Raw genomic sequence first — 27,428 nt, 5'->3', positions numbered from 1 at the left:
GCATGTCTTGCAGGTCTGCTAGAGGAAACATTAATTTTCCTAAATTTCTGACACACCTTTCGCATTGGGGTATTTTCCGATACTCTAGACACATTTCTGCCATAATAGTATCCTCCCTTTTATATATTGCTTCTTTTCTAAATTTAACAGATATCTTATTAAATTATGGTTTTAATAAACTAATTTCTATTACTATATCAACCAATTTATTAATTGTATTTCCATTCATAAGGGGACCATAACTCAAATTTCTAAATCTTTAATTCAAGGTTTCTAATTTTCTACCAATTGCGTATTTGGGCCCGTATATCTGACCATCCAGGGACCGAGTGTTTCATTGATCGGGCACCAGTCAGAGGCATAGATTTGTCAGTTGCTTGTCTAATGAAGTTCACAAAGAAATAATTTGTTTCATCACCTTGTGAATAACTGAATGAAGGCCCTAGACCTGTATAAAATGTGATCTTATCCCAGTCAGCTTTATTTGTATTATAACGTTGAGGGAGAGGACTTGTATGTTCAAAAATGGCTATCAATGTTAGAAAATGGTCACTTTTATAAACACCATCCAAAACGTGCCATTCCAACTTATCAATAATATTGTTGAAACATAGAGTTAAGTCTATAATCATATTCCATGAGGTTTAGAAGAGTAAGTACTGGAATCCCCCTCGTTTAATATACAAAGGTTATGATCAGTCACTATTTGTTCAACCTTGGAAGTCCCATAAGGGATTGTGGTCATTGAATTCTCCATTTAAAAGGAAATCTTGGTTATTTGTGCATTATTTGGATAAAATTTGAAAATTATTGTTGCAAAATGCTTGATTGCATATTACAAATATTATTGGTTATCATTCGCAAATACGTTAACACCTAATAAATCAGCAGAAGGGACAGAGCGAAATGTTTGAGAGTAATTTCTTCTAGAAGGAATAGTATTATTAGTATGCTATAAGCATATTGTCTTTGAATTTCCTCTAGATGTAAACGGGTTTTAAGAACATTAATATTACATTATATTATGTATGGATTCAACATTCGATTTTCACAAGAAAAAACGTTATTTATGCATATTTTGCTTAGTTGGGTTTCTGTTTAACAGCAATAACATTAGTGTTTTTAAAAAGTTTTAGTTCTTTAGGCATTGTTTCCTGAAACTTTCTTTTGTTATAATTTACTTCCTTATTGTTTTGAATGGGGTTAAGTTTTTCTATCAATTTTTCAAGATGAAGAGGACCTGTTGCACGATTTTTTTCAGATGGTCAACACACATACAAACAGCACTGTACGTTTCTAGACTACCAAACTAGTTTTTAGTTTTGTTCTTGATAAAGTTGTCTATATATACCCAATTTTATGAAAATTAATGCTTTTTTATCTTATGGAATTCTGAAATTAAGCAATCATTGCAGCCGCACAATATTTTGTGGGCTACTTTACTCTCTTTTAAGGTTTTCTGTAACGCCATCGATTTACTGGTGATTCCAATAAACGGTGATGGATTTATTTCTTTCAAAGATATGCAATCAATTGAGTTTCCTCCAGCTTCTAGGCTATCATATGGACATCAACTTTTACTACATGTTTGGTAGTCTGGTCATTCATTAGGTTGGCTTCAAATTTAGAAGCTGGGAGTTGAGGGCGTGGTTCTGTTTCTGCAACAGTTCGACTTGATGCATCAACCACCGAATCTACCTTTTTGGTAAATTTAGAAGGAATCTCTTCAGGCTTATTCACACATTCTTCATTGTTTGCTTTTTTGCTTCTGGGGGGAGGGGTTCCATTTTCTAGTACCTTTTTTTCTGTCAAATTTAGATTCTATGGGTACATGAATAATCCTCTCTAGGCTACCTCAAAAGAATCCTCTGCATCCTTAGAGTTATCAGAAGTGGCTAGTATGTCAAACCTATTCTGTACAGGAATCTGAGTTCGTGTATTTTTATAATTTTCATTTACAGTAATCAGACACATGGGTCTAGTTGAACATTTGGGAGTAATGGCTGAGGAGCTTAGAGTGTAAATATTTTGAGTGATTTGATGCACTGAAGGTGGATTGATCGTTATTGAGTAAATTATGGCGAGTGGAAGTATAGGCAGTATTGGAACCAAAAGTCAAATCACGTGGATTGGGCAAAATGCTTGAGTAAGACGATCCGTGGACATCATAATCACCCACAACCTTTTTCCCTCCTGCACCAAAGGTTTGTGTTTAATATTTGCAGTTTTATCGATTGTTCCAGTCTATATTTAGGGCACTATTGTGAATTTAACAAGTGAGCTGCTTCACAATGAAAAGAATATTTATCTTCAAAACAATCTCCAGTGAAGTCAGAGAACTTAGAACTCTTGAAAAACCTTTTGCCCTTAGTGCATTTGATAATGATGTGCCTAAAATCATAGCATTTATAAAATCGGACAGGATAAGGATGTAATTATTTAACAGAAATTTTTAAAGGACGAATCTTTATATAAGCCCTTGGACTTATAGCATCATGTTTTTCCAACTGAGGTTGTAACTCAGATAATAATAATAATGATAATAATAATAATAATAATAATAATAATAATAATAATAATAATAATAATAATAATAATAATAATATAGTCTGGCAGATAAAGTGAAGTGAATATTATCAAGATTGCTTCATTTGCTCCTTTCAGCTTTCTAACTTCAAAAAAAATTGGGAGGACACATCTTCAATATGTCCTCATCTGATATTTCACACAGATCTTTATAATTGATTATTCCCTTAGTGGAGTGTGGAGATACCTTTTCAATAATATCAGATAAGAAGGAGGCAAAATTAGTAAAAAGCATTACTTGCGTTTCATTGCTAGCTTTAACTAGCAAACCATGACCACGTCTTTTAAAATTACCTTGAGGAATTATACCTACCTTTTTCTCCAGACATTCATAGCCCATAATCATATTGTTATGCCCTTCCCCGTAGGAAGCGACATGCCAGACGGCTTCGTCATTTGTTCTTGGTATAATTTCTTTTTCCTCCCCTTGGAGATCAGTGTCCTTGGGCACAAAGTCAAATTCAGAGTTGGAAACATTTTGGAAGTTGAATAAGGATCGGCAAAAGTAACAACTCTCAAAATTGTCTTTGACATTTGAAAGTTTTAACTTATTCCTTCAATTTTCCCGAAAGTTTTCAAAAGGTTGTACAATATTTCATAATTCATATTGTGGGAAATACCTACATTATACAGAATTCTATTTTTTTCTTTTTTACCCCCAAGATATGTAGCCCCTTGGGGTCCTGCAGAAGAGGGAACAAAAGGTTTTAGTGCAATAAACATTGGGCAAAGAGGTATTGTTGGAGGAATCTTTTCCATTGCTGAGGTCGTTAACAGAATTTTCCCTGTATAAAAAAGCTGAGGTCGTCAACAGTGTCGGGTTTTCGCCATTAGATTCAGGGATACGGGGACCATTAAGTTTGCTCGATATGTTCAATGGGGAGATGGAGTAATGATAAAAATAAAAAAATGGAAAAAAAAGTTTAATGAAAAGAAAATATTAGGACTGTATGAAATCCTAAAGAAGACTCCTTTAGCCTTTCATGAAATTGATTTTTCAACCAATGACACCTGTGAGAGCTGACTCCCAAATGTCTATTCCCCACCTTATTGCTAGCATTATGATTAGAGTGGCTCAAGTGTAAGCCGAACCCGCTTGATGGGACTGACAGCATTTCAAACACATAATAATCCCCACTTTAATCATAGTGGCAGGCAAACCAGACAGAATACCAAGAGTCCTATTTCTATGAACTGGCTCACTCCTGGAATCCGAGGGCCAAATTTCAGCACGAGAATAGTTCTGCATGCCAGTATGGGAATACTGAAACTCCTATGCTCCAAACATTATCAGGTAATTGGCAAGACCACCACAGCTCCCACAGTTGGTTTCAACAAAAAACTCCAATCCCAGCAACGGTATTCCTTCCCAGAAATCTAGACAGTGAAACGGGGAAGAAAGGTTGAAAGACATGGTGGTAGAAAAATTATAAAATATGAAAGAGGTAGAACTAGTAATATACCATAGAAAAAGAATGAGAAAAACTTAGAGTCAAACTAAGGTAAAAGTATTTTCCAGCTTGAGAGGCCTCTTGCCCATCACAAGACTTCAACCAAGAAACGAGATTCCATGTTGAAGTCAAGTAGTTTTATCACAGCATTCTCTCATTCAGAGGGGTACCTCAATTTCTTCTTCTATTAACATGATTTTTTCCATTTTTGTATGTGGTAGGCACGGTTGCCTTCTTTTTGAAGGACATGCTTTGGGTTTGGGATAGATCATAGTCCCGATCAGCTGCCCTGCCTGCCATCGCTTTAGGCCCCGGTATCGTATGTTCATATATTGTACCAATCACCAGCCTCCTTTTTCCCAGCAGCGAAGATTCTTGGAGCAGTTAGGTAGACAGTTCGAGACGTGTAAGGTGTCTGTTATGTTTTCAGAAGGTATTGGAGTGGCTTTGTGTAAGTATTAGTCTGTAACACGCATTTGCTCTTATGCAAACCTATCCGTCAATTACATACATATTACCTTCTTGTTTTGTTAACCTGTCTTTAGGACTCCAGATCTTCTGTTACACCTTTTACTATTTAACACATTTGACAAGGTGTGAGATGAATTTACTACCCAAATAAATTTACAGGGGATTATATTAAACTCCTTTGTGAAATTTTTATAAAGTTTGTTAGATAATTCTGTGTGTTTATGAACTGTGATACATTATATATATTTTACTTTCCCCCATTTTTTAAAGTGTCCATTCTCCAACTTTATGTTAATAAAATTTATTACACAGGGCTCTTAACGTTCCTGGCATGCCTCACATTCTTTATTATCCAGCATTTCAGTATGCACCTCATTTTAATTTGGTATATTTTATTCAAACAATCCAGCTTCAGTCTTCAAAAATGTTATTTGCTCACCTAACAACACTGTAATAATGAGAACATCTATGATGACAGGCCTTTAATTCTACTTATAATTCTTTCTCCACTATTATCTTTGCATATAATAACATTTGTAGGTTTAGGTAGCTTTAAATAACCATAAGGTAGATGGGTTCTAATAACATTCCTATGTTCAGGTAGCTTTAAATAACCGTAGAATAGATGGCCGCATTTATATTGCTATCTGTGCTTCTAAAATAAGGAGTTTGGGTTAATAGTTGTAAATTATTTTCTTCAGTATCTGTGGTTCAGTTAAACTTTGAGCCATCTCTGCTCCTGCCTGCATCGATATTCTCAAGTATAAAGTACTTGTTCTGTCCTTAGGATATTCTGATCCTTTACAGGGCAAACCCTAAGTCATGGGTCACCAAGAATTTCTTTGTGCAGTGGGTAAATTTGATCTTTGGTCCTCTCATCAAGTACCTTATAGAAAATAGCTTACTCCCTCAAGGCCTTCTTGTCATTGACAAAACCCCTGAATACCCACCAAACCTTTCATACCACATCCTTGAAGAATCCAAGTTTATTAAGGTCCTCTACCTTCCACCTAACATCACCCTAACTCAACTCTTATTTAATCTCACAAGTACAGATAATCACCGCAGCCTCTGGGTCCTTTGCATTAATTTCCTACAAAATCTCTGTATAGCCTACTGCTACTGCTATAGCTCCTCCAACTTTCTATCATCAGTTCTATGTTGTGCTTCTCAACGAGGTTGTTAGTGTTTCCTTAGTTCACTTCCAGGCTCATGGACTTTTCGAAGGACACTATCTCCTGCACCACTAATTGTCTGGAATCAAATCCTTTAAAGTGTCTTTTGGACACAACCTTAAGCCACAGCTACTTCCATACAGTATTTAAGGTCCTCCTTGTAACACCCTGACAGACTTGGTCAATAATTCTTAGGCAAGTCCCGATATTATAGTAATCCTTCCAAATCTCTCCTGAAATGTAGGGTTTGTGCTCACAGTATTTCAAGGCAGCACCGGAACAGGTACTTGGTGAAGAGAATTAAGAGATTGGATATGGCCTGCCAAAAGGAAAAAGTACTGGGAATAATGGGGCCGATTCCGAGAAGTTGGCAGCCATGAGAGGAAGTCGACCCCCGAAGAGAGGTAAGGGGGAATGCAGTCGGCAGATTAACAGAGTCTTCAGATGTTGGCACTGTGGGGGAGAGGGGCACCGACAAGTGGAAAGGGGCTTTCCACTTGTCGGTGCCCCTCTCCCCCAACGTGCCAACATCTGAAGACTGTTAATCTGCCCAAGGATCTCCCTGCTGTTACACTTGTCAGGCCTACGGTCATTTATCTCGAGAGTGCCCAGCAAAAAACGCCCAGGGCGGGCGGGCTGGGGTGCACGCACACCTCCCCCCGCCCAACATCCAAGGAAAAGGGAACACAGGAAGGGGGAGACGAGGGAGTTCGACAGACGTGACAGAGCAGGCACTGGGACCTCCATCGGTATCCCCGACCTCACCCCAGCAGCACTAGAGAGAGGACCAGGGGGCAGCGGCTTGGCAGCTGAGGTCATCGGCCCGTGCCCCATATCTCGTAATGGCCGGCTGGGAATGTTAGCAGTTAGGATCGACCTGCAAGATAAATCCATACGAGCGCTGATTGACACGGGAGCCAGTGTTTCATTGATTGAAAAAAAAAATCTCCTCAAATCCACTACAGCCAGTGGCATCCATTGTTCTTGACACACCAGGAGGAAATAAACTACACATAAACATACATCAATCGTCCAGTTTAAGGTGTGGTCTGTGAAGTTCACACATGATTTTTTTTGTCTTGCCCACCTTGGAAATTCCAGGAATCGAGGCTATCCTTGGAATAGACTTTATATCTAATAATCAAATTTGCATTTTTGGAGGAAAAGATACAATAACAATAGAAGTTCATTTTGCCATTAGAAGTCATGAGGCAGTAAGTGCGTGTGTTAGCTCGCAGAGACATTCAAGAAGGCTAACAGCTGTACCTGAGACAGGAGAAGTGATGTCCCCCCGGACCCTTACGGGCATATCTGTGACCCCGTGACGCCCTCTTGCGGAAGGAACCAAGGTAGTTGTTAAACCGCATGACAATTGGGCCCTATGATATTAGAGGGCTTGACATAAATTAAAGAGAACAAAGCTGATATAACGATAGTTAATTTGTTTCATAAAAGAGTTGTTTTAGGAAGTGATTCTGTGTGTGAATTAGTTATGTGAAATTGCTTATAATGGGATGTTGGGTGCCACAACTCCAGCCCGCACAGACGAACGCACTCAGAATTTGATTATGCAAGCGCGAAAAATTATGTCCCTCAGAATATCAGCCTGTAGTTAGTGACATTGTCAATTATTATTCTGATGTAATTGCAATTGGAGATGAGCCACCCGGGAGGATTGATCGATTTCCCTTTAGCATTGAAACTGGGCAGGCGGAGCCGATCAGGTAAAGGCCTTATAAGGTACCCATTCATTTCCAGGGAGAAATAGGAAGAGAAATTAATAAATTAAGGGAACAAGGGATAATCGAGGAGAGCGAATCCCCCTGGGCTTCTTCAATTGTAGCTCTTAGGAAAAAGGATGGCTCGGCAAGATTGTGTGTTGATTAGGCCTATAGGAAATTGAATGCAGTCACTAAGGATAATGCATTCCCTTTACCCTCAATTGAAGAATTACTTGTGAAAGTACGGGATAGCAAATATTTTACAACTGTTAATTCAAAATCTGGATACTATCAAATACCCATTCAGGAAGACAGTAAATGTAAAACGGCATTTATAGCTGACGATCAATTATTTCAGTTTAATTTTCTTCCTTTCGGTGTTAAAAATGCTCCAAGTCTTTTTTCTAGAGTAATGATGGCGGTTTTGTCGCCCTTAATTGGCCATAATGATCTTGTTTATTTAGATGATATCATAATTACAGGAAAAATAGCTGAAGAACATAATAATAGTATTCGTGAAGTTTTAGAAGCTTTGCTACGTAATGGTATGAAAATAAATTTGTCAAAGTGCAAATTTTTCTGTAAACAAGTCGAATTTTTAGGTCACATAATAATCCCCGAAGGTATCCAACCCTGCCCCAGTAAGGTAGCGGCTATTACAGATTTCCCCAGGCCACATAACTCTAAGGAAGTAGCTGGGTTCCTTGGGCTCGCTGGGTATTACCGTAAATTCATAAGAGGTTTTGGAGAGATAGCGAGACCCTTAGATGCTATAAGGAAACAAAAAGTAATAAATTGGGGAGTGGAAGAAGAAAGGGCATTTAACCATTTGAAAGCTGCCTTAACTAGCAATGAATTACTCGCATATCCTAGATTTGATAGCCCGTTTTTAGTGACGAGATGCGAGTAGCGTAGCTATTGGTGGCGTAGTTTCTCAACGAGATGATAAAGGCAGAGAGAGACCCATTTGTTTTGCTTCCCGGGTGTTAAAAGGGGCAGAAAAGAATTCTGGTACATTCGATCGAGAGGCTTTGGCTATTATTTGGGTTCTAGAGAGGTATCGGTTCTTTTTATTAGGTCAGTCGATTGAGTTGCAAGTGAGATGGATTAAGAGATTGTTAGAGTTTAATATAAAGGGTTTTCACCACATAGAAGGTAAGGCTAACAAGGTAGCTGATGCTCTCTCTAGAAGTGCAGTAATAGGAATAACAACTAGGGCACAAAAGAGGAACGAAGAACGTAACCAAAATAGTGAAGACCCCCATCATAATTGAGAAAATAGAGAATGGGATGAGAGTTCTCGACTTGGGAGAGAGAGAGAGAGAGAGCTGACACCGAAGAGAGAGAGAGAGAGAGATGAATATATGTGGATGACCGAGGACATGACCAGGGGTGTCCAGAATGAATGCCCTGATGATGCAGGTTTGATTGACGAAGGGCGGTTGGGACATAAAAGAAGTCCGAGAGGAACAGAAACAGAGGAATGGATGGAAAGAGTGCGACCAGTGATTAAAGGGGAATCGGAGAGTTATCCGTCATTTCTGAATGTGCCTCGTGAGAAATTTTTTATTGAAAATGATGTCTTATATTGTGCTTATGAGAAGAGGGGAGGGGAATTTTGTGCACGGGTAGTTTTTCTTCCCTCTTTAATTAAACAAGCCATCCACATTGTACATGCAAGTCCGTATGCAGGGTATTTAGGGATTGATAGAACATTAAGGAGAGCACATGAATCCTTATTTTGGTTAGGAATGAAAAAATCTAAAGAGAATTATATAAAAGGTTGTCATGCTTGTAACTTTCAAAAAACAAAAACACTGTACTGGAAGCCAGAAAGTGGCCGGTTGTTCCCATTAAATTTTATAGAGTGCATATGGATGTAGAAGGACCATTTCCTACTGGGTTAACACAACATAAGTATATATGTGTATTTGTGGATGCATTTACTCGGTACACTCATAGTTACGCAATATTCATTGGCCCAGGCGCTGTGCTCTCATTACTAAGTTTGGTTGCCCAAAAATTTTTATAAGTGATAATGGTCTCGAGTTTATAAATAAAGTGGTGAAATCGGTCACGGACTTAATGAAAATTGAACACTTTTCAGTGGCCGCATATAGGCCTTCAGCAAATGGCTTAGTAGAGTCGCATAATAGGGAAGTAGTGCAAATTTTGCGTTACTTAGTGGCTGATGACCCCCTTCATTGGCACACCATGCTTCCTACAGCTGAGCTAGCCTTTAACATTGCATATAATGCTTCGCTCAGGGACACGCCTTTCTTTTTAGTGTATGGACAGGATCCTGTGTTACCATATACGGTACTCATTAATTCGCAACAATTTCCAAATTATTCAACTGAGCAATACCGTGTACACTATATTTATTAAATCTTTTGAGGAGAGTGATGATCACCACTGAAAGGTTTTTGAAAAGAGCTAATGAAAATCACAGCTCAAAGTATGCTGGTAGGTTCAAAACCGCACCAGTAAAAGTATTTGTGGGCGATCGTGTGTATTTGAAAAGATTACAACCTAGGAAACACAAATTAGAGCCAGCGTATTTGGGTCCGTACCGAGTAAAGATGGTTAAGTCTAATACAGTTGTGATACAAAGCATTGTTAATGGCGCAGTGTCTGAACATCATCAGGTACACATACATGTGGTACCTGAAGAGGTAGTTTTCAAAAGTATTCCTCCTTACCCCTGCATACGTGACATCCCTCGAGTTGATGAGTAGAATTTTTTTTTTCCTTTGCTGTTGTTGTTGTTTGAACAGACCTCATTTCTTTTTTCGACATGTTTTAAATAATCATGATGATAACAATGTTTTAAGCTGATGCTAGATTTATACGTAAAATGGTGCGGTAATTTTGCTGAGCGAGGAAATACGTATAACATTATTGAGTGAACCTAAAAACAATCAGAGGTTAAATAGGTCAAGTGAGATCCGTCAGGCGGATGCTGTTTTATTCATGTATTTATATGATTCCTGGTTGCTGGGGCCAGGGCGGTTCCCGAATGGCAAGTGGCTGAGGGATTAAAGTTCAGCCTTGAGGATAGGCAGTGTTAGAGAATGTGTAGATGTGAATACCTTATACTTAATGTTATAAGACAAGGGCGGGAAGATGAATGATTTTCTCGGGGAAAACGGCTAGTGGTCACCAGTCGAAAGTTGCAAGTGCAAGTGTTGTAGTGATTTAAATAAATGGTGAAACGGTGGTAGTGAGATGTGTTGCAAAATTGTGCCGTAAACCCGGACAGGTAAAATCGAAGGATGAAGGAATATTTACTCCTAACCCTGTCCCGCCCAAGAAGCCTGTATTGCCCGCAACCAGAGGGAGGTTATTGATGAGGTTATGTAGACCTGATAATATGATCTTTTTTCACTTTGGGTATTCTGTCTTTTGGTTGCAGAGGTCTTCAGAAAAAATAAGTGCAATTATTTATATTGTTTTGTGTACATTTTTACATGCAATATTTCATTTTTTATTTTTTTGTGGAAGATGTGTTGTTTTTTGGGGTGATTTCTATATATATATATTTTATGTTGCATTTCTATTTAGTACATGCCATGCCTATTCCGGGTTGGAGTGTCCTCCATATATCATTGACTGGTGAGGGCAATTGCGCACCTCCTCCCGTAGTGAGGAGCTTGGGGGGAGAGTAATGTCCTAATTCGTGTATGTAGATGTCTTGTACGACAAGGTAAATGAACTCAATATTCATGAGTATTTCACAAAAACCGATGTCTTGTCATATTTTGCAAACCTTGCATTTTGGTAGTAAAGGGAGTTTTTGTTGCCGGCGAGCACTCGAGTTGATAAGTCCCTCCTCTGATAGGGTATATTTGTAATGTGCACTTATGAACGAATCTTTTGTAATAAATGAAGAAATCCCATATGCCAACGTCTCATTATCCGTCTGCATTGGTCACCTATATATATATATATATATATATGTGTGTGTGTGTGTATATATATATACATACATATATATATATATATATATATGTGTGTGTATATATATATATATATATATACATATATATATATGTATATATATATATATATATATATATATATATATATGTATATATATATATATATATACAGTTTATACAAATACATATACATATATATCTTCCGTTCAACAGCTATCACTACATTAAGGGGCTGGATGCCTGGTTTGTGCGCCCTCTCCAATGCCATCTATCGAAGACACACTCTTCCACCAAACCTCTTCTCCCTATATCATCTTTCACTTTATCTCGCCATTTAATTTTTTGCCTCTCTATTAATCTTCTCCCACTAACAGGTTCCTCACAGTCCTCCTCATACCCTCCCCATCATTCATCCTCAACACGTACCCACATCACCTCAGACGAGAATTATCACCTCTATAATCTTCAGTACACCTGCCATTCTTCTTATTTCATCATTTTCCAATCTTTCAATCAGCGATATTCCTTTAATCTATCCGAGCATTCTTATCTCTGCTCTCTCAAGCTTTTCAACCTCTTTTTGTCTTAGAGTCCATGTTTCAATCCATACATCAACACTTCTTCTTACTGTACTATAGATCTTGACTTTGAGTTTCATTGACTTTTTCTCTCACATACCACTCCTGCTACTTACTTTCATTTCCCCCAAGCTGATTTTATCATATTCTCAATTTCAACCTCACACCCTCTCTCATGACTTATAATAGAACCTAAGTATCTGAAACATTCAACCTATTTTATAAGCGAGCCTCTACTTTCATTCATAGCTATCCTGTCCCAACGCCCCTTACAGCTCACCATAGTTTTGGTCTTATCCACATTTACTCTCAAGCCACTGCTCTCCAGTATCTTGCCAAAGTCTCTTGGGGAATATATATTAAACATGGCTCTGATCCATCTCTAATATATACTCCCCCATCTTCATGGATGTCTTAAGTGAAGTCTTCCCCCTTTTCAGCGACAATCACCAAATCATCTGCATATAGCAACTTTTACAACTCTTCATTTATGATCTCTTCACTTAAGACATCCAGGAAGATAGGGAGTATATATTAGAGATGGCTCAGAGCAATCTCTATTATACATATTCTCCTTCTTCTTTTCTAATTCCAAACTCATGGGCTCCAAGGACCTCCTTATATCCACTCCTTTTCTTCCCCACTCTGCCTTCATGCCTGGTCCTATGATTAGCTTCTCCCACTCTTTCACTGTTCGATAGCTGCCTCAAAGTCTTGTCTAAATAATAATTTTTATAGTTTTGTTTTTGGAAACTCATCTGAGGGGCATATGCTGAAATTATGTTTACTCTCTGATCCCCAATTATCATGGGATCTTTAAAAGCCTATCATTTATTCTCTTTCTAAAACAATTTCCTTACAGTCATTACCTATTATAACCCCAACTCCTTTCTTCCCTCTCGTGATCCACTGTTATAGAGCTTTTACCTGTTTCCTATCTGTCTAGTTCCCTCAATCTTCCTGTTAGTGTACCAACATTCCAAGTTCCTGCTCTGATCTTCAATTTTGTCACTAGCTGCAGTCATGAACCCTGCATTTTCCCTCTTATATTTATCCCGTTAGTTAAGTGGGTCCTGACGCCCTAGCTGCATCCACATTTCTAATAGCATAAGGCATGCTTTACAATTTTTCAGTGTTTTCATGATTGCATGCACTTGCAGTCATCAACCACAGTTATTTGGGGTGGGCCAAGCCTTTGACTAAATAGTCCAACCATAAAGCAACAATTTCGACAGATACTGGCAGTGGCCCTCGCTTTTTGTTAAAAAGCATAAAATATCTATGCTGTAATATAAATCTATATACATACATTTATACTGTATACGCAGTACTGTATATATATATATATATATATACATACTGTATATATATATATATATATACATATATATATATACTGTATATATATATATACTGTATATATATATATATATATATATACAGTATGTATATATATATATACAGTATATATATATATATATATATATTACGACTAGCGAATTACATAAATTCCCAAGCTCCCAAACTCAACTGTTTCATATTACATAATCTGATACACAAGAGAAATGCTCTGAGCTCTGAGAATAATATGCAACTCCCAGACAATAATATATATGATCACTGAATATCTAAAGGTCTCTTTACTTCACACTCAAAACAAAACTGGGTGATTACTTTACTTATAACGGGAACTATTCTAAGACCAACCTCTTACTTTGGTTCTTAGTCAGGGGATACAAGCAAAGCACTGATATTAACTATTGGTGATTGAAATGATACACACTTTACAAAAATAAATATATTCTATAAAAATAACAATTCAAGAGTAAGACCAAAAATAAATCACTCAAAATTTAAATCTGAACTAGACCTTAGACTAAGAGAAAAAAAAGATACTTCAAAAAATTATTGAATCACTTGTTTCACTAGAAATTCATTTCCGAAAATATTTAATGTTGACAATTAATGGTAAAAGTGGACACTTTAACATTATAGAAAATAAATTTACACTTACATATTCTTAACTGTTACTCTTATGTCCTTAGGCTCACACAAGGTTACTGAACACTGTTAAGCAAAAATAAATACACCTCACTGCTCAACATAATCTCACAGGGCCAGTCACAAAGACCAATTAATTTTTATCATGTAATTGTACTCACATATACACGGTGCTTCTTATAACTTAAACCACAGTAATTCCAATGTTTGAACAAACACTATTCACATTTGAGAGAAAACACTATGCACATTTGAGAAGAGACACTATGCACATTGGAGGCGAAACACTATGCACGTTGGAGAGGAGATACGTAGTTACTGGATAGGTGCTGGTGAGAGGACTGTCGGACAAGGGCTCTGGTCAGGCTGGTTCCCATGCATTGATAGGCTCTTATATATCAACTTAATTCATTCCAGAATCTTCCAGTTCAGCCTTCTGGAAGTGTGGGGGCATGGTCTAGAGGCGTCAAGGTTTCCAACTTAGCATTTTGAGGTACAGTACTATCGTTGCTCGATGAGGCAATGCTCTAAGCTAACTCTGCCCACCTCTTCTCATAGCATTAAAAGAAAAAGAATAAGTTCTAGTAGAGAACCTTCCTGCAACTTCCAGCCATGTGGAAACATGATGCAATCCCTAGCGTGTGTGTCATACAGCATACCTTTAAACAAGGTTACTTAAGACTTGGTAGCAAAACTACGTGAAATAAAAAATTTAATTCTATAAAATAACGTAAATTTACCCATATGGAACTGAATGAAAATACAACTAAAGGAATGATGACAGTCTTATGTAATTTCCATACATTTACAGTACTTAATCCTACACGAGTAGAACCCACCTTATGAGCTGGCTATATATTTCTTAAATAGAGAAATAAAATACGTGAATAAAAACAATCTACTCTCATGTAGACCAGCTTCGTAAGAAATATATATATATATATATATATATTTATATATATATATATATATATATATATATTTATATATATATATATATATATATATGTAAATATATATACATATATATACATGTATATTTATATATGTCTGTATACATGTATACATATACTTTATATATTTACAAATATATATATATATATATATATATGTATATATACACATATATATACATATAATATATATATATATATATGTGTGTGTGTGTGTGTGTGTGTGTAGAAAGTTATATACATGGATAGATACATGTATGCGTATATATATATATATATATATATACACATATGTGTGTATATATATATAGAAAGTTACATAGATAGATAGATATATGTATGCATATATATATATACATATACATATATATATATATGTATATATATATATATATATATATATTAATGTATATGTGTAATATAGGTATGCTAGTCTACCATGTGTTATGGTCAGCTATATCAAAATGTAAATCAAGTAAAATATACTGCAATGCCTTATTTTTTTTTCAGAATAAGAAATAGCAAAACAGTAACAACAAAAGAAAATAGTAGGCAGCAAACATAACAATACCCATTTAAGAGTAATGTTAATATTTATATTTTACAAGATTCATAAAATGCTCACAGTGCACCTATTAATACCAATTTACAGAAATTCGTTGCAATGTTCTACAGCGCTTAGATTTATGAATCTCTATGATGTGAGACTCAGATGATGACAAAAATCGGCGCCTGATTTTGAAGGATTTTCAAGGATGTAGTTTCAAATTTAGACGGTGAAAGTCAGGAACACAAGTTCTGGTGATATTCGAAATTGCAAGATCTCCCTGATTTCCACTAAAACTATTAGTTTCGTAAAATGTAGCGTCCATCACAAGAGTCAAAAATTATGTCTCCATAATACTCAGCCTTGGCATAACGGTGACTGAAAAGTCCCTCTTTTTAACTCGTCACATATTCTCTATTTACAGTATAAGTGCCACAGACATTTTCTAAAAAAATCATGATGGACTTAAGAATGCCCGGGGTTAAAATATATACAGCAATATGCTCGTCTGGTGGCGTTGAAATATTTTTGAGGCTCTACCAGTATCTCTATCTACAATACAACTATATTTTAAATTTACTTTTCATTACAATGTTTTAATCTTAACATTAACATTTAATTTGTAAAAAATAAACCTTTCGCACAGGGTCTACAACATACTACTGATAAATGTAATCTACATATATAACACCATGATATATAGAGGTACATAAAGATGTGTAAATGCGATGCCATAACATTGCCCAAAATATATATATGCATCATTAAATATATGCAATATATATGTAGACATAACTAATAATGAAGAAAACACAATTGACTTACTATCAAAGCATAAAATTTTATATATTCACATCTAAGCATGGGCAATCTACTCTATGCTACGCTAGTCTAAAACTCAGTAAAATGGAGTTCGCAGCTTGAAATGCACTTAAAACCTTTATAAAGTAAAGAGGTTACAAAATACTTTCACCATGCTGTCGTGAAAGCCAGAACTATAATGGAGCTATAGGCAGGAATATGCAAACAACTCTAGGCTATATTATCCTAAAACTTACTAAAGAGTGTCTAATATTATAACCCATGTTAACAATATCAAACAAACAATAAAAATCAAGTTAAATATCAACAACGTACCTCTATCAAGTTAACACTAATGCTAAAAAATGGATAACAAGTTCAGAACTTAATTAACCGTAAAAAACTTCAAAGTTAATGTGACCTTTGAAATAACCATTAAATAATAATAATAATAGTGTACAGAAAAGGTGCCTGATCCGATACGATGACTAGAAAGATGGTGGGTGGCAGTATAAAAGATCAGTTACCATCATTTCTTGTATTTGTATTGGCTCTCGGTGACGAAACTTGGGCTGGCAGACGAATTCAGCATTGGAGGGAAGATGATATTTCTTTGGCATTTCATCTCATATTGAATTCCCTGTTTCAGCCTTTAACAGGAAAGCATTGGGGACCACATAGATCGCTAAAAATCCAACCAAAGAAATAGGTATATACTGTGTGTGTATATACATATATATATATAAATATATATATATATATATATATATACTGTATATATATATATATATATATATATATATATATTATTAATAAGCTACAACCCTATTTGGAAAACCAGAATGTTATAAGCCCAAGGGTTCCAACAGGGAAAAATAGCCCACTAAAGAAAGGAATTAAGGAAATAAACTATATGAGAAGTATTGAACAATTAAAATAAAATATCGTAAGAACAGTAACAGAATTAAAATAGATCTTTCCTATATAAGCCTGTTCAACATAAAAACATTTGCTGCAAGTTTAAGCCTTTGAAGTTCTACAGATTCAATTACCCTACTAAGATCATTCCACAACTTGGTCACAAGTGGAATAAAACTTCGAGAGTACTGTGCAATACTGAACCCATGATGGAAAAGGCGTGGCTATTAGAATTAACTGCATACCTAGTATTACAAACATGATGGTACTATCCGGGAAAATCTGAATGTAAAGCACGGTCAAAATTTTGAAAAATCATATGTAACATGCATAGCGAGCTAATTGAATGACGGTGCCATAGAATAATATCTTGATCAGGAATAAGAAAATTTAATAGACCGTAAGTTACTGCCCATCAAATTAAGATGCGAATCAGCAGCTGAACACCAAACAGAACAATACTCGAAAATAGCTAAAATGAAAGAATTAAAACGACTTCTTCAGAATAGATTGATCAACGAAAATCTTACAAGACTTTTTCAGTATGACAATCAAGAAGTATGACAATATTAGCATACCTGTTTCTTTTGTATAAATTTAATACTAAAATAACCAAACATGAAGTCTTACCATTATTGTCAGTCACATTAACTTCGGCTCCAAGATCTATCAGAGTTCTTGCTACGTGGAAGGCAAATGGATGGCCACATGAGCACGCTAGATGAAGAGGAGTTTGACCTAAACAGGAATAAAAACTTTTGATAATTTATCTTTTCTAAAATACCTGGGAATTATTGCCTGTGCGCTTCATGGAGAAATGCAGTCTAAGACCCTAACCTATTTGTTAAAACTGGGCCTCTTAGGGTATTATTTCTATGAAAAATATCAACGCTATACAGTATTATGAAAAGAAAAAACAGGTAAGAATTAACAGCTAACAGTTTTCTCTTCCTTTAGTGAAATTGGAAAGCCATTTTGGGAGCATTAGTTATACTAAACTAAACTAAACCTGTTCATACAATTCATTTACGAAATTAAAAAATAAAGCAACGATAAAAACACGCCTTAAAATAATAATAGTTTAATTTATATGTATAATTAGTACTATACCACTAAAATTATGTACAAGGCTTTAAGAAACAATTTTCACAAATAAGACGGTCTGCATTCATCCACAAAAAAAAAAAAAAACAATAAAATCCAGGTAAAAAGCCATTTCTTAAAACCAGATGAATTTAACTTTTGAGCATAATTATTATTGTACCTGGAAAAAAAACTATATAAGAAGCTTTATAAAATGTTTTTTTTAGTTATAGTTTTGAATATCATGCTTAAAATGACAAAGTTTTTTTTTTTTTCATTAATTTATCTACCTTGTAGATAAAAAAGTTTTATTATACAATCACATCAAAACCAACGACTTCTACCTTAATATTGATTAATTGCACATCTGAGATGACAAGTTATTCAAGTTTCTCTCTCACCATTAGCAGAATACATTCAGTTTCCCCCTGACTTAGTTCAATAATTTCTTTATCTATTCCACCTCATTTTGATGTATGACTTTATTATGTCTTTATGATGGACATATTTTTACAAGGTTTATAACCTGCTTAAAATGTCATTCATCTGTGGGAATACTTGAGTTTACATCATGCCTTTTTTCCTAAAAGTTCTAAAGTTAAAGAATTTAGGCCTTGAAAAACTGCCTCTGTAAGCTTTCGGGTGTAAATTTGTAATTCTGAGGTTTTTTTATAAAAGGCAAATAACTCAAAAAATATTTCAGAACCACAAACCTATTCATTCTAAATTTTACATTTCACTTTTATAACATTTAGACAACCATCACTATAAGATTTTATTAAAATCCTCAGAAACATATTGTGAAGGTATTTATTGTATAAGGATTCAATTTTAATATTAGATTGACAGGGATATATTCCTAAACACTCAATACTTGCAAAGAATTAATCTACAGAACCTCTTACATAATATTAGCAAAATGTATTCCAAACCTCCATTTTAACAGTAATAACACCAAGAACATAAAGCTATTTAACAGAAAATATAAAAGAGGAATACTCGTATGAATAGAAACAAAAGTAATTTCATAATCCCAGGGACCTCCCACAAGCTCCTTACCATTTAAGTATCAAACAAAAGAAGTGCAAAGAAATTTAAATAGAGATAATCAACAACGACCAGAAAAAATGAGAAAATTATCAACCACTCAACATGAAGAGAGAGAGAGAGAGAGAGAGAGAGAGAGAGAGAGAGAGAGAGAGAGAGAGAGAGAGAGAGAGAGAGAGAGAGAGAGAGAATGTTATAAGACTATATAATAAAAAAAATGGTTAAAACCACCCACTCACATGCAAATTTCCTGCAGTCTATTCAAAGGATACTATTTTAAACTGACCCACACCCACAGAGCATTACAATTCAGGGATAAAAATGGAAGCATCGTAAAAGTGGGCAGAGAGTGATGATATGATGGGGAAGGAAACATGTTGCTGGGTTAAAACCTTACTGCATTGTCTACATGACTGACTTTGACAGAATCGTCTTTGTGTGTTTATTTTTGCATATATATAACGATTTTTTTCACTTGTGTTTCGAAAACTCGTACGCCTGGCAGGAATGGAAGGCATTGGTAGAGGGTAGGTGATCGAAAACTAATTTAGCTACGAGAACAGCAGCCAGAGTTTCCAAAGACGGATAGAAGTTATAATGCATGTTTGTTTACTTACCATTCGTAAGTACATTGTGTTTTCACAACGCCCTCGGGAACTTTATAGCAAGGCCAATGTTACCTAAGGTCATAGAAAGAACAGAAAGTATGCAGAGAGCAAGAAAAAAAGAAACCAAGAAAAGAGGGAAACAAGAATAAGAGAACGAAGCTGAAACAAGGTAACTAAAACTCTGGCGAACAATGAGAGGCCGCTGGCAAATCTTGACACCCTTATGCCACGTGTAATAGTAAACTTAGGATTTAAATACCTCGTTCAGGGTCGTTTATGAAGGAATAAACAATAAGAGTACAAAGTAAGGGTACCATAATAATGTTATCTTGATTTCTTTAAGAAAAGAAGCGAAAATTTGTTGCAAATCTTTGAGAGCTCATAACTCAAAAACATCCTTATTTACACTTAGGTACATTTTTTCTCATTTATTGTTTGATTTTAGAGAAAAATATCATTGAAAAGAGGAATAAAAGTTCCACAATATTCTGCGCCAGAATTTTTATTTTCCTTTTTCTCTTTTTTTTCATGAATATTTTACGTATAGGCAAAGAAAAATTAAGTAAAATTTCGTTAAAAAATAGAAATAGGAAATTATAAAATTTTTCACACAGAATTATTTGATTTATAAAGAAGTTTTAATGGTATGATTTTCAAAACAATTGGCGTCACTTAAGTTTTTTTTTCTAAATCATGATTTTTGCTAATATATCAAAAAGATTTTGATCAAATGCTTGAAATCTTTATATGATGAAGGTATCATATAGGTCCAAAACATATAGAGAAATTGTGTAATTTGAATATATAGAAAAAAAAATTCATGGCATGGCGGACAGTCCCTTTCATCTATCAATTGCACAACGCCATTTGCTATAGCAATACAATACCCTTCAGCACATTATATTACACATCAAAGACATGCCTACATGACATGTAGCAGAACAGCTTGATTTTGTAAAAAGAACTAGATTTCATGATTATACAATCCATAAACAGTAGTAAAGACTTACCTTTAGAATTTTTTGCGTTGACATTTTTTCCAACCTGAATCAAAGATGGTATGATATCATTATAAAGATCACGGCCGCACGCTTCAGCGGATAATCTTGCCCAGTCATCTAATTCTGAAGAAATATAATGAGGAATCAGTTTATATCTCTCGCGTGTATGCATTGATTAGAAATAATGTCTACTATGTTAAAAATGAAAATTTTCCAAGACATCTAGAATCTTAATTTCTTACGATTAGTGCACTCACTTTTCCCAAGATGCAACAAAGATGTAACCTTAACTGGTCTACCATCAAAGATGTAAACTTGACCGATCTACCTAAGACCAAGTTATGCCTATCCATCCGGGCGTTATTGCCCGTTGTGGCTATGGAATATTTGCAAATTGTTTTCCCTCAGATATTAGTGCTAAAAACACTGATGACTTTCATTTAGCAATTTGTGTCTCACATTGTTAAAACAGGTTTTATATACATTTCCTTTATTTACTTACAATCTAGAAAAAATTGTGTTTTCGTTTTTTTTTTTTTTTGTAGAAAGTGTAAAAAATATAACATAACATTATGATTACAAGTTGACAGTTACAAGCATGTAAAAGAATATGAAACTTACAAATTAACAATTTCAAGTGCATAAAAGGAAATCACAATGACAAGTTAACAATTACAAACGTAGAATAAGACATTATATTTATATTTTAACATTTACAGACATGCAAAAAGACATTACAAGTTAATAGTTACAAGATCATAAAAGGATATTAAAATTACAAGATAAGGATAAGAATGATAAGAACATTGCAATAAAGATTACAAATTGAAAGGACATGACTTAAGACTGGCAAATGAAGTAGGATCCGGTATTGAACACTACTTCTGCCACTGAACTCAAGGATGTGGGAGACTTGCAGAGGCTTAGTTTTTTAAAGTGCTTGGAAGATAATGAAGCAACTCCCTCTGTGTCTGACAAGCAGAGGACCAGTTGGCAGAATGGGAAAATCCAATGTATCTGAGAGAGAGAGAGAGAGAGAGAGAGAGAGAGAGAGAGAGAGAGAGAGAGAGAGAGAGAGAGAGAGAGAGAGTGGTAGGCGGGAATGAAAAGGAGAAAACATAATATATAAAAGGGCGGATTGAGATCCTTTGTACAACACCTGAGCTGCCCAATTTTATCTCACCAAACAATTTAGGTATATGGTTATCATCGTCAAGGTTGTGAAGGACATCTGGATCGATGGTGCCTATCTAAGGTGGGTAGTAAAAAAATCAACGTTGTGAAGGACATCTGGAGCGGTGGTGCTTAAGGTGGGTAGTGAAAAAAAAAATTATGCAAAAATGGCATTGACCCCACCTGAAAAGCAGTTGTTATTGCATATCTTGACTCCAGCCGGTTTCCTCTTGGCATATGAATGATGATCAGTGTCTCTGGCTATAGTAGGTTAGAGGTACTTTCTTGTTGAAGGAATGACACCCTTTATCATGAGATGGGCCCACAATCTTACTCATAAGACTGTCACACACCACTGTTTTTCCTTCCAGAAAAATGGGGATGAGGTCACAGGTACCGATGGAGGTGCCTCTACCCCCTAAACAGTTGACACAGTTCCCCTTATCAGGCCTGCATTCCTTGCTGCTTCATTGACCGCTGCCATTGCAAGGCTGGGATGCACTGGTCTTCCTCGCACAACCTAGATTCTGCAACCCTTTCCCTATCTTCCTCTGATACTGGGAGGGGAACTATAGGGCATAGCCCGTCATCACTCGCAGATTTTTGTTAGGTAATCTTGAGATAGATGACCACAGGTTTGACAGGAATGACAGCGGCAAGTTTCTGGGATGGGGCACTCCACTTGTTGATGTCACTCTTTCTTGCACTATCAGCTCACTTTGAGATCCCCCTCTTCAACTGACTACACTACATTCTCCTGTTCCCCAGATTGGGGGTTGGTGACTTGAAGGTTGTTTTCAAGGCAGCCACCTTTCTGGGATCCCGGGGATCACACCCAGGCATATTTTCTGGAGGCAGGCAGTCTATAATATTTTGTATAGCCATTAAAAAATCTGCCAGTGAGGAATTATCATCAGACAAATCTCCACATCAATGCAGATTCACTCATCACCTAATGTGTTTTCTTATGATCGCCTTCTCATCACTCTACAGATTTTGGCGACATATACGAGCTGAGAACTAACTTTTCCACTCCATTTTTGGGTTTATAATTCTCATTCATGACACCTTTTCTTGCATCTAACAAGATATATCCTTAGAAGACATCGCTCTAATTCCCTATAATTTCTAAGATAACTAGGTAGCAAACCAGTCACCCCTATTGCAGGCATTTCTGCCAAAAGTCTAATAACTTGCACTGATTTCTCTTTCTCTGTCAGTAGTTGACATCGAGTCATCAAATGGAAATTTTGGACTTGTGTAATACTGACATAGAAAAATAGTGTAGAGTCGAATTGAACATAATTTTTTCATGATATGAAGCTGTGATATCTTGAAATAAGTGGTGGCCTATTAGAAATGTCCCTGACTGGCAATCGCCGGACTGGGATTCGAACCCCGCTCAAACTCGAAAGTTTCTTGTAGTGTCTGCAATCTCACCTTGTGAGTTAGAATTGGGGATTTGGGGAGCCTATAGGTCTACCTGCCACTGCCTGCTCCTAGCTTTGGTGGAGAGTGGGCTTGAGCGCTGATTATATATACATATGGTCAGTCTCTAGGGCATTGTCCTGCTACCTAGGGCATTCTCACTGTTCCTTGCCTCTGCAATTCATGAGCGGCTTTCAAACCAAATTTTTTCCATTCTTCAGTTTGCACATTCACTCATTGAGGGGAGGGGATAGGGCAGAGTGGTATGGAAAAAGGGGTGACGCTTGAGAGTTTTGATGAAAGTAAAAGACAGAAAAAATGTGGGAATAATAGATAGGATGGATAAATGAAGTAGAAATAGAAGGAAGAGAATAATGGAAGATCAAAATATATATAATAACACACATAAGTCTCCTCTCTAGTGTCGCCATTCAAATTACAGCAAAATGGCAAGGGATTATAAGACAGAATTAAATCATATAAAAATGGAAATAGCAAGCTAAATTACTTACATAAAAATTAAGTAAGGAAGGAAAATCAAGGGATAATAAACTGAGATTCAATGTGGCAAGAGGATAGAGCACAATTATATTAAAATACACATTACACATACCTAAACTATATAATATTGAAACGAATATAATCAAATTATAAGGAATTGGAACTGTGAAGAAAAAATTAAATTTTTAAGTAGTTTACTTAGTGATATAGATGCATTAAGAGTTTATAAAGTAAAAAGTATTAGTAGGGGTCAGTAAAGTACTGTATAGTGGAATAACAGCAATGTACGCTAAAGTAAGGTTGGTGATGATGTTTATGAGTCATCTGACCAAGTGACAACAGATTTTACAATTTTTAGTTTCACGGTGGTCTCTTTCACCTAACCCCTATGAACTTTGAGAGGTGACCATGTGTGTGTATGTATGTATGTATGTATGTGTATATATATATATATATATATATATATATATATATATATATATATATATATATATATATAAATATATACATATGTGTGTATAAAACCGGGCAAAATCATACAGTATATACAGTATATATATATATATATATTTACATTAAATTTATGCACATTATATATACATACATACACACACACACACATATATATATATATATACATATATATATATACATTAAATTTATGCACATTATATATACATACACACGCACACACACACACATATATATATATATATATATATATATATATATACATATATATATGTCTGTATATACGAATAAATATATATGCATGTTGTATGTATGTATATACATACATATTATATATAACATAATTACATAAATAACCTGTATATATATATACTTTATATATACATATACATATATATATATATATATATATATATATATATAAATATATATATATATATATATATATATATATATATATATATATATACTTTATATGTATTATATATACAGCACGTAAACATACATTATTACACAATATATATATATATATATATATATATATATATATATATATATATGTGTGTGTGTGTGTGTGTGTGTGTATAGAAAGATAGATGGATAGATAGGTAGATATTTTCACATTAGTGACAATACACTATAATATTATACACACAGACATATGTGTATATATATATACAGTATATATATATATATATATATATATATATATATATATATATATATATATATATATATATACAGTATATATATATATATATATATACAGTATATATATATATATATATATATATATACAGTATATATATATATATATATATATATATATATATATATATATATATATATATATATATATACATATATATAAAACTATGAGAGTATATAACTTACGTTTGCTAGAAGTAGGTGAAACCTTTTTAGTTTTGTCTACAAGCATGGCAGGAACTTCTTCATCATAACAAAAAATTCCGTGATGAAGTGGCGTATTTCCTAGAATAGAATATTTTTGTCGTTATACATAATCGCTTTTAATATCAAATTGTCTGCTATGCCTAATTCCACAGATACCAGCACTTTCATATACATTACCTTTACGACGTCCTTATGATGATGAATATCTACACTTTCATATACATTATATTTAAGGCATTCTTATGTCAATAAATAAAGTAGAGGTTTTTCTTCAGATAGGAGAATTTTAGTGAATACGGTATTTGTCACACCTAAATGGTAATTTTAATAGGATCTTTATAAATCTAATTCTCTAGTAGGAGTTCTAGTTGTTATTACCTAAAAGAAGAATAAAAAGAATATTAACACATTTGACATAAAAAAATCAAAATTTGGATTTGTCTATAATATTTTAATGATATTCGAAGTGTAACATTTGGCAGTATTAATATACAGTATATCAACTACAATTTATTAGTAAAGATCATGAAGAATTATATTTCCCAAAGTTAATTTGTTGGGTAATTTCAATTAAAGATACTTAGTTCTCCTACTTTAATTAGTTATCAGTAACACATGACATTTTCTTAATATAAAAAACTGTCACAATTATCTACTCATTAATCACCACTCATTCTGCACGCAATTTTAGAATCTATTGACAAAAAGGTTGAATCATTAAGCAATTTTTTCCTACCATGCCAGATTTACATTGTGATGTGATAGTGCTCCTGCTTACCATTTTTAGTTGCTTGGAAAATAGCATATCAGTGAGAATGGACAACATAACACATACATGTTATGACTTGAAAAATATATATGACATAGGCAATTTATTTTATTCTCTCGGTGCAGCAAATAAATAAATTTTCATAAATTATAACAAACTACAAAAGAACAAAAACAATATTTATTTACACAGAAAAAATGCAATATCTTCTGAATAACTGATGATTTTTAAGCTTTTCGTTGAAATGCTCAGACACTGATAAATGTTGTAAAATACGACACGTCACACGAAGAGTTAGGCATTTATTTACAACGTAACTGAGATGATGATTTATATGCCATTTGCGACATCCGTAACTTCCTGGCTAAATATAATAAAATTGGAAACGAGGGTAACCACAAAAGATTCCCTTTGCCTTTCCTGTATATTGATTAAAGCTATACTTTTAGACAAGGAAATATCAAGTCTCACCATTTTCATCTACTGCTGTGGTATCCGCTCCATGGTTTAATAATACTCTGACAACTTCTGATGAAACGGGGTGCTTGCCTGAGGCTGCTAGATGAAGAGCAGTCAAACCTTCATAGCATAAAAAAAGTAAAATGTTATTAATCATTGTTTTCTTGGATAACTGAATATTCATGATAAAACTTTCCTTTATAAGGACAATCTTGTGTATCACAACTCAAAGACAGTAAGTTAGTAAAATATAAAAGAAATGTTCAATGACAGTAGCCTAATTGGTACCATAAGTAACTGCAACTTCAAAGTGAACTACTGATGGAAGAAATGCCAAAAGTTTCTCTAATTATAATGAAAAGAAAAATAATGCTAATGGCGAATACTCAAAACCTCAATGAAATATGATACGGATCTTTGAATCCCGAATAACCAAAACTGCGAAGATAAAATCTGCAAATAACGAGATCTGACTGTATGTCAAACATGCAATTGTAACATGAAAATACAAGAAACTCTAACTTACTCAGGAATTATCTTATGCACACAAATATACAGTCTGAATTCTGGATTTTGTAAATTCCTTTCACCAAATCTAGGCTTACAGCATGTTAACAGTTCAATTTCCAAGTGCAGACTGCCAAACTCCCCTTTTCAAGTCACATCTACAGTTACCATGTCACTGAATTCTGTTTCTGGCTTACAAGCTCTATACACTTGACTATATGTATGGTTATAACATCAAGCAACCTCTAGCCACTGGCAGACGGTCATTGTACACCTATATTATATTCAGAGCCCCTAACATACAATATCAATATATACATCAA

The 27,428-nt window shown here is 34.7% G+C and overlaps 1 protein-coding gene across 2 annotated transcripts in view; it reads right to left on the bottom strand.

Moving 5' to 3' along the window:
- LOC137653963 (uncharacterized) overlaps positions 1-27,428 on the bottom strand; it is a 225,151-nt gene that overhangs the window by 104,218 nt on the left and 93,505 nt on the right. For both annotated transcript variants that reach the window (XM_068387600.1, XM_068387605.1), the window contains exons 5-8: positions 26,611-26,718; positions 25,350-25,448; positions 20,892-21,005; positions 17,774-17,881 (exon numbers count right to left, since the gene is read on the bottom strand). In XM_068387600.1, the coding sequence (XP_068243701.1) occupies positions 17,774-17,881; positions 20,892-21,005; positions 25,350-25,448; positions 26,611-26,718 (429 nt within the window). The remainder of the gene's footprint in view (positions 1-17,773; positions 17,882-20,891; positions 21,006-25,349; positions 25,449-26,610; positions 26,719-27,428) is intronic.

The sequence above is a fragment of the Palaemon carinicauda genome, chromosome 1 (assembly GCF_036898095.1).
Source record: "Palaemon carinicauda isolate YSFRI2023 chromosome 1, ASM3689809v2, whole genome shotgun sequence".
NCBI classification, from domain to species: domain Eukaryota; kingdom Metazoa; phylum Arthropoda; class Malacostraca; order Decapoda; family Palaemonidae; genus Palaemon; species Palaemon carinicauda.
This window is presented reverse-complemented; position numbering and strand designations above follow the sequence as displayed.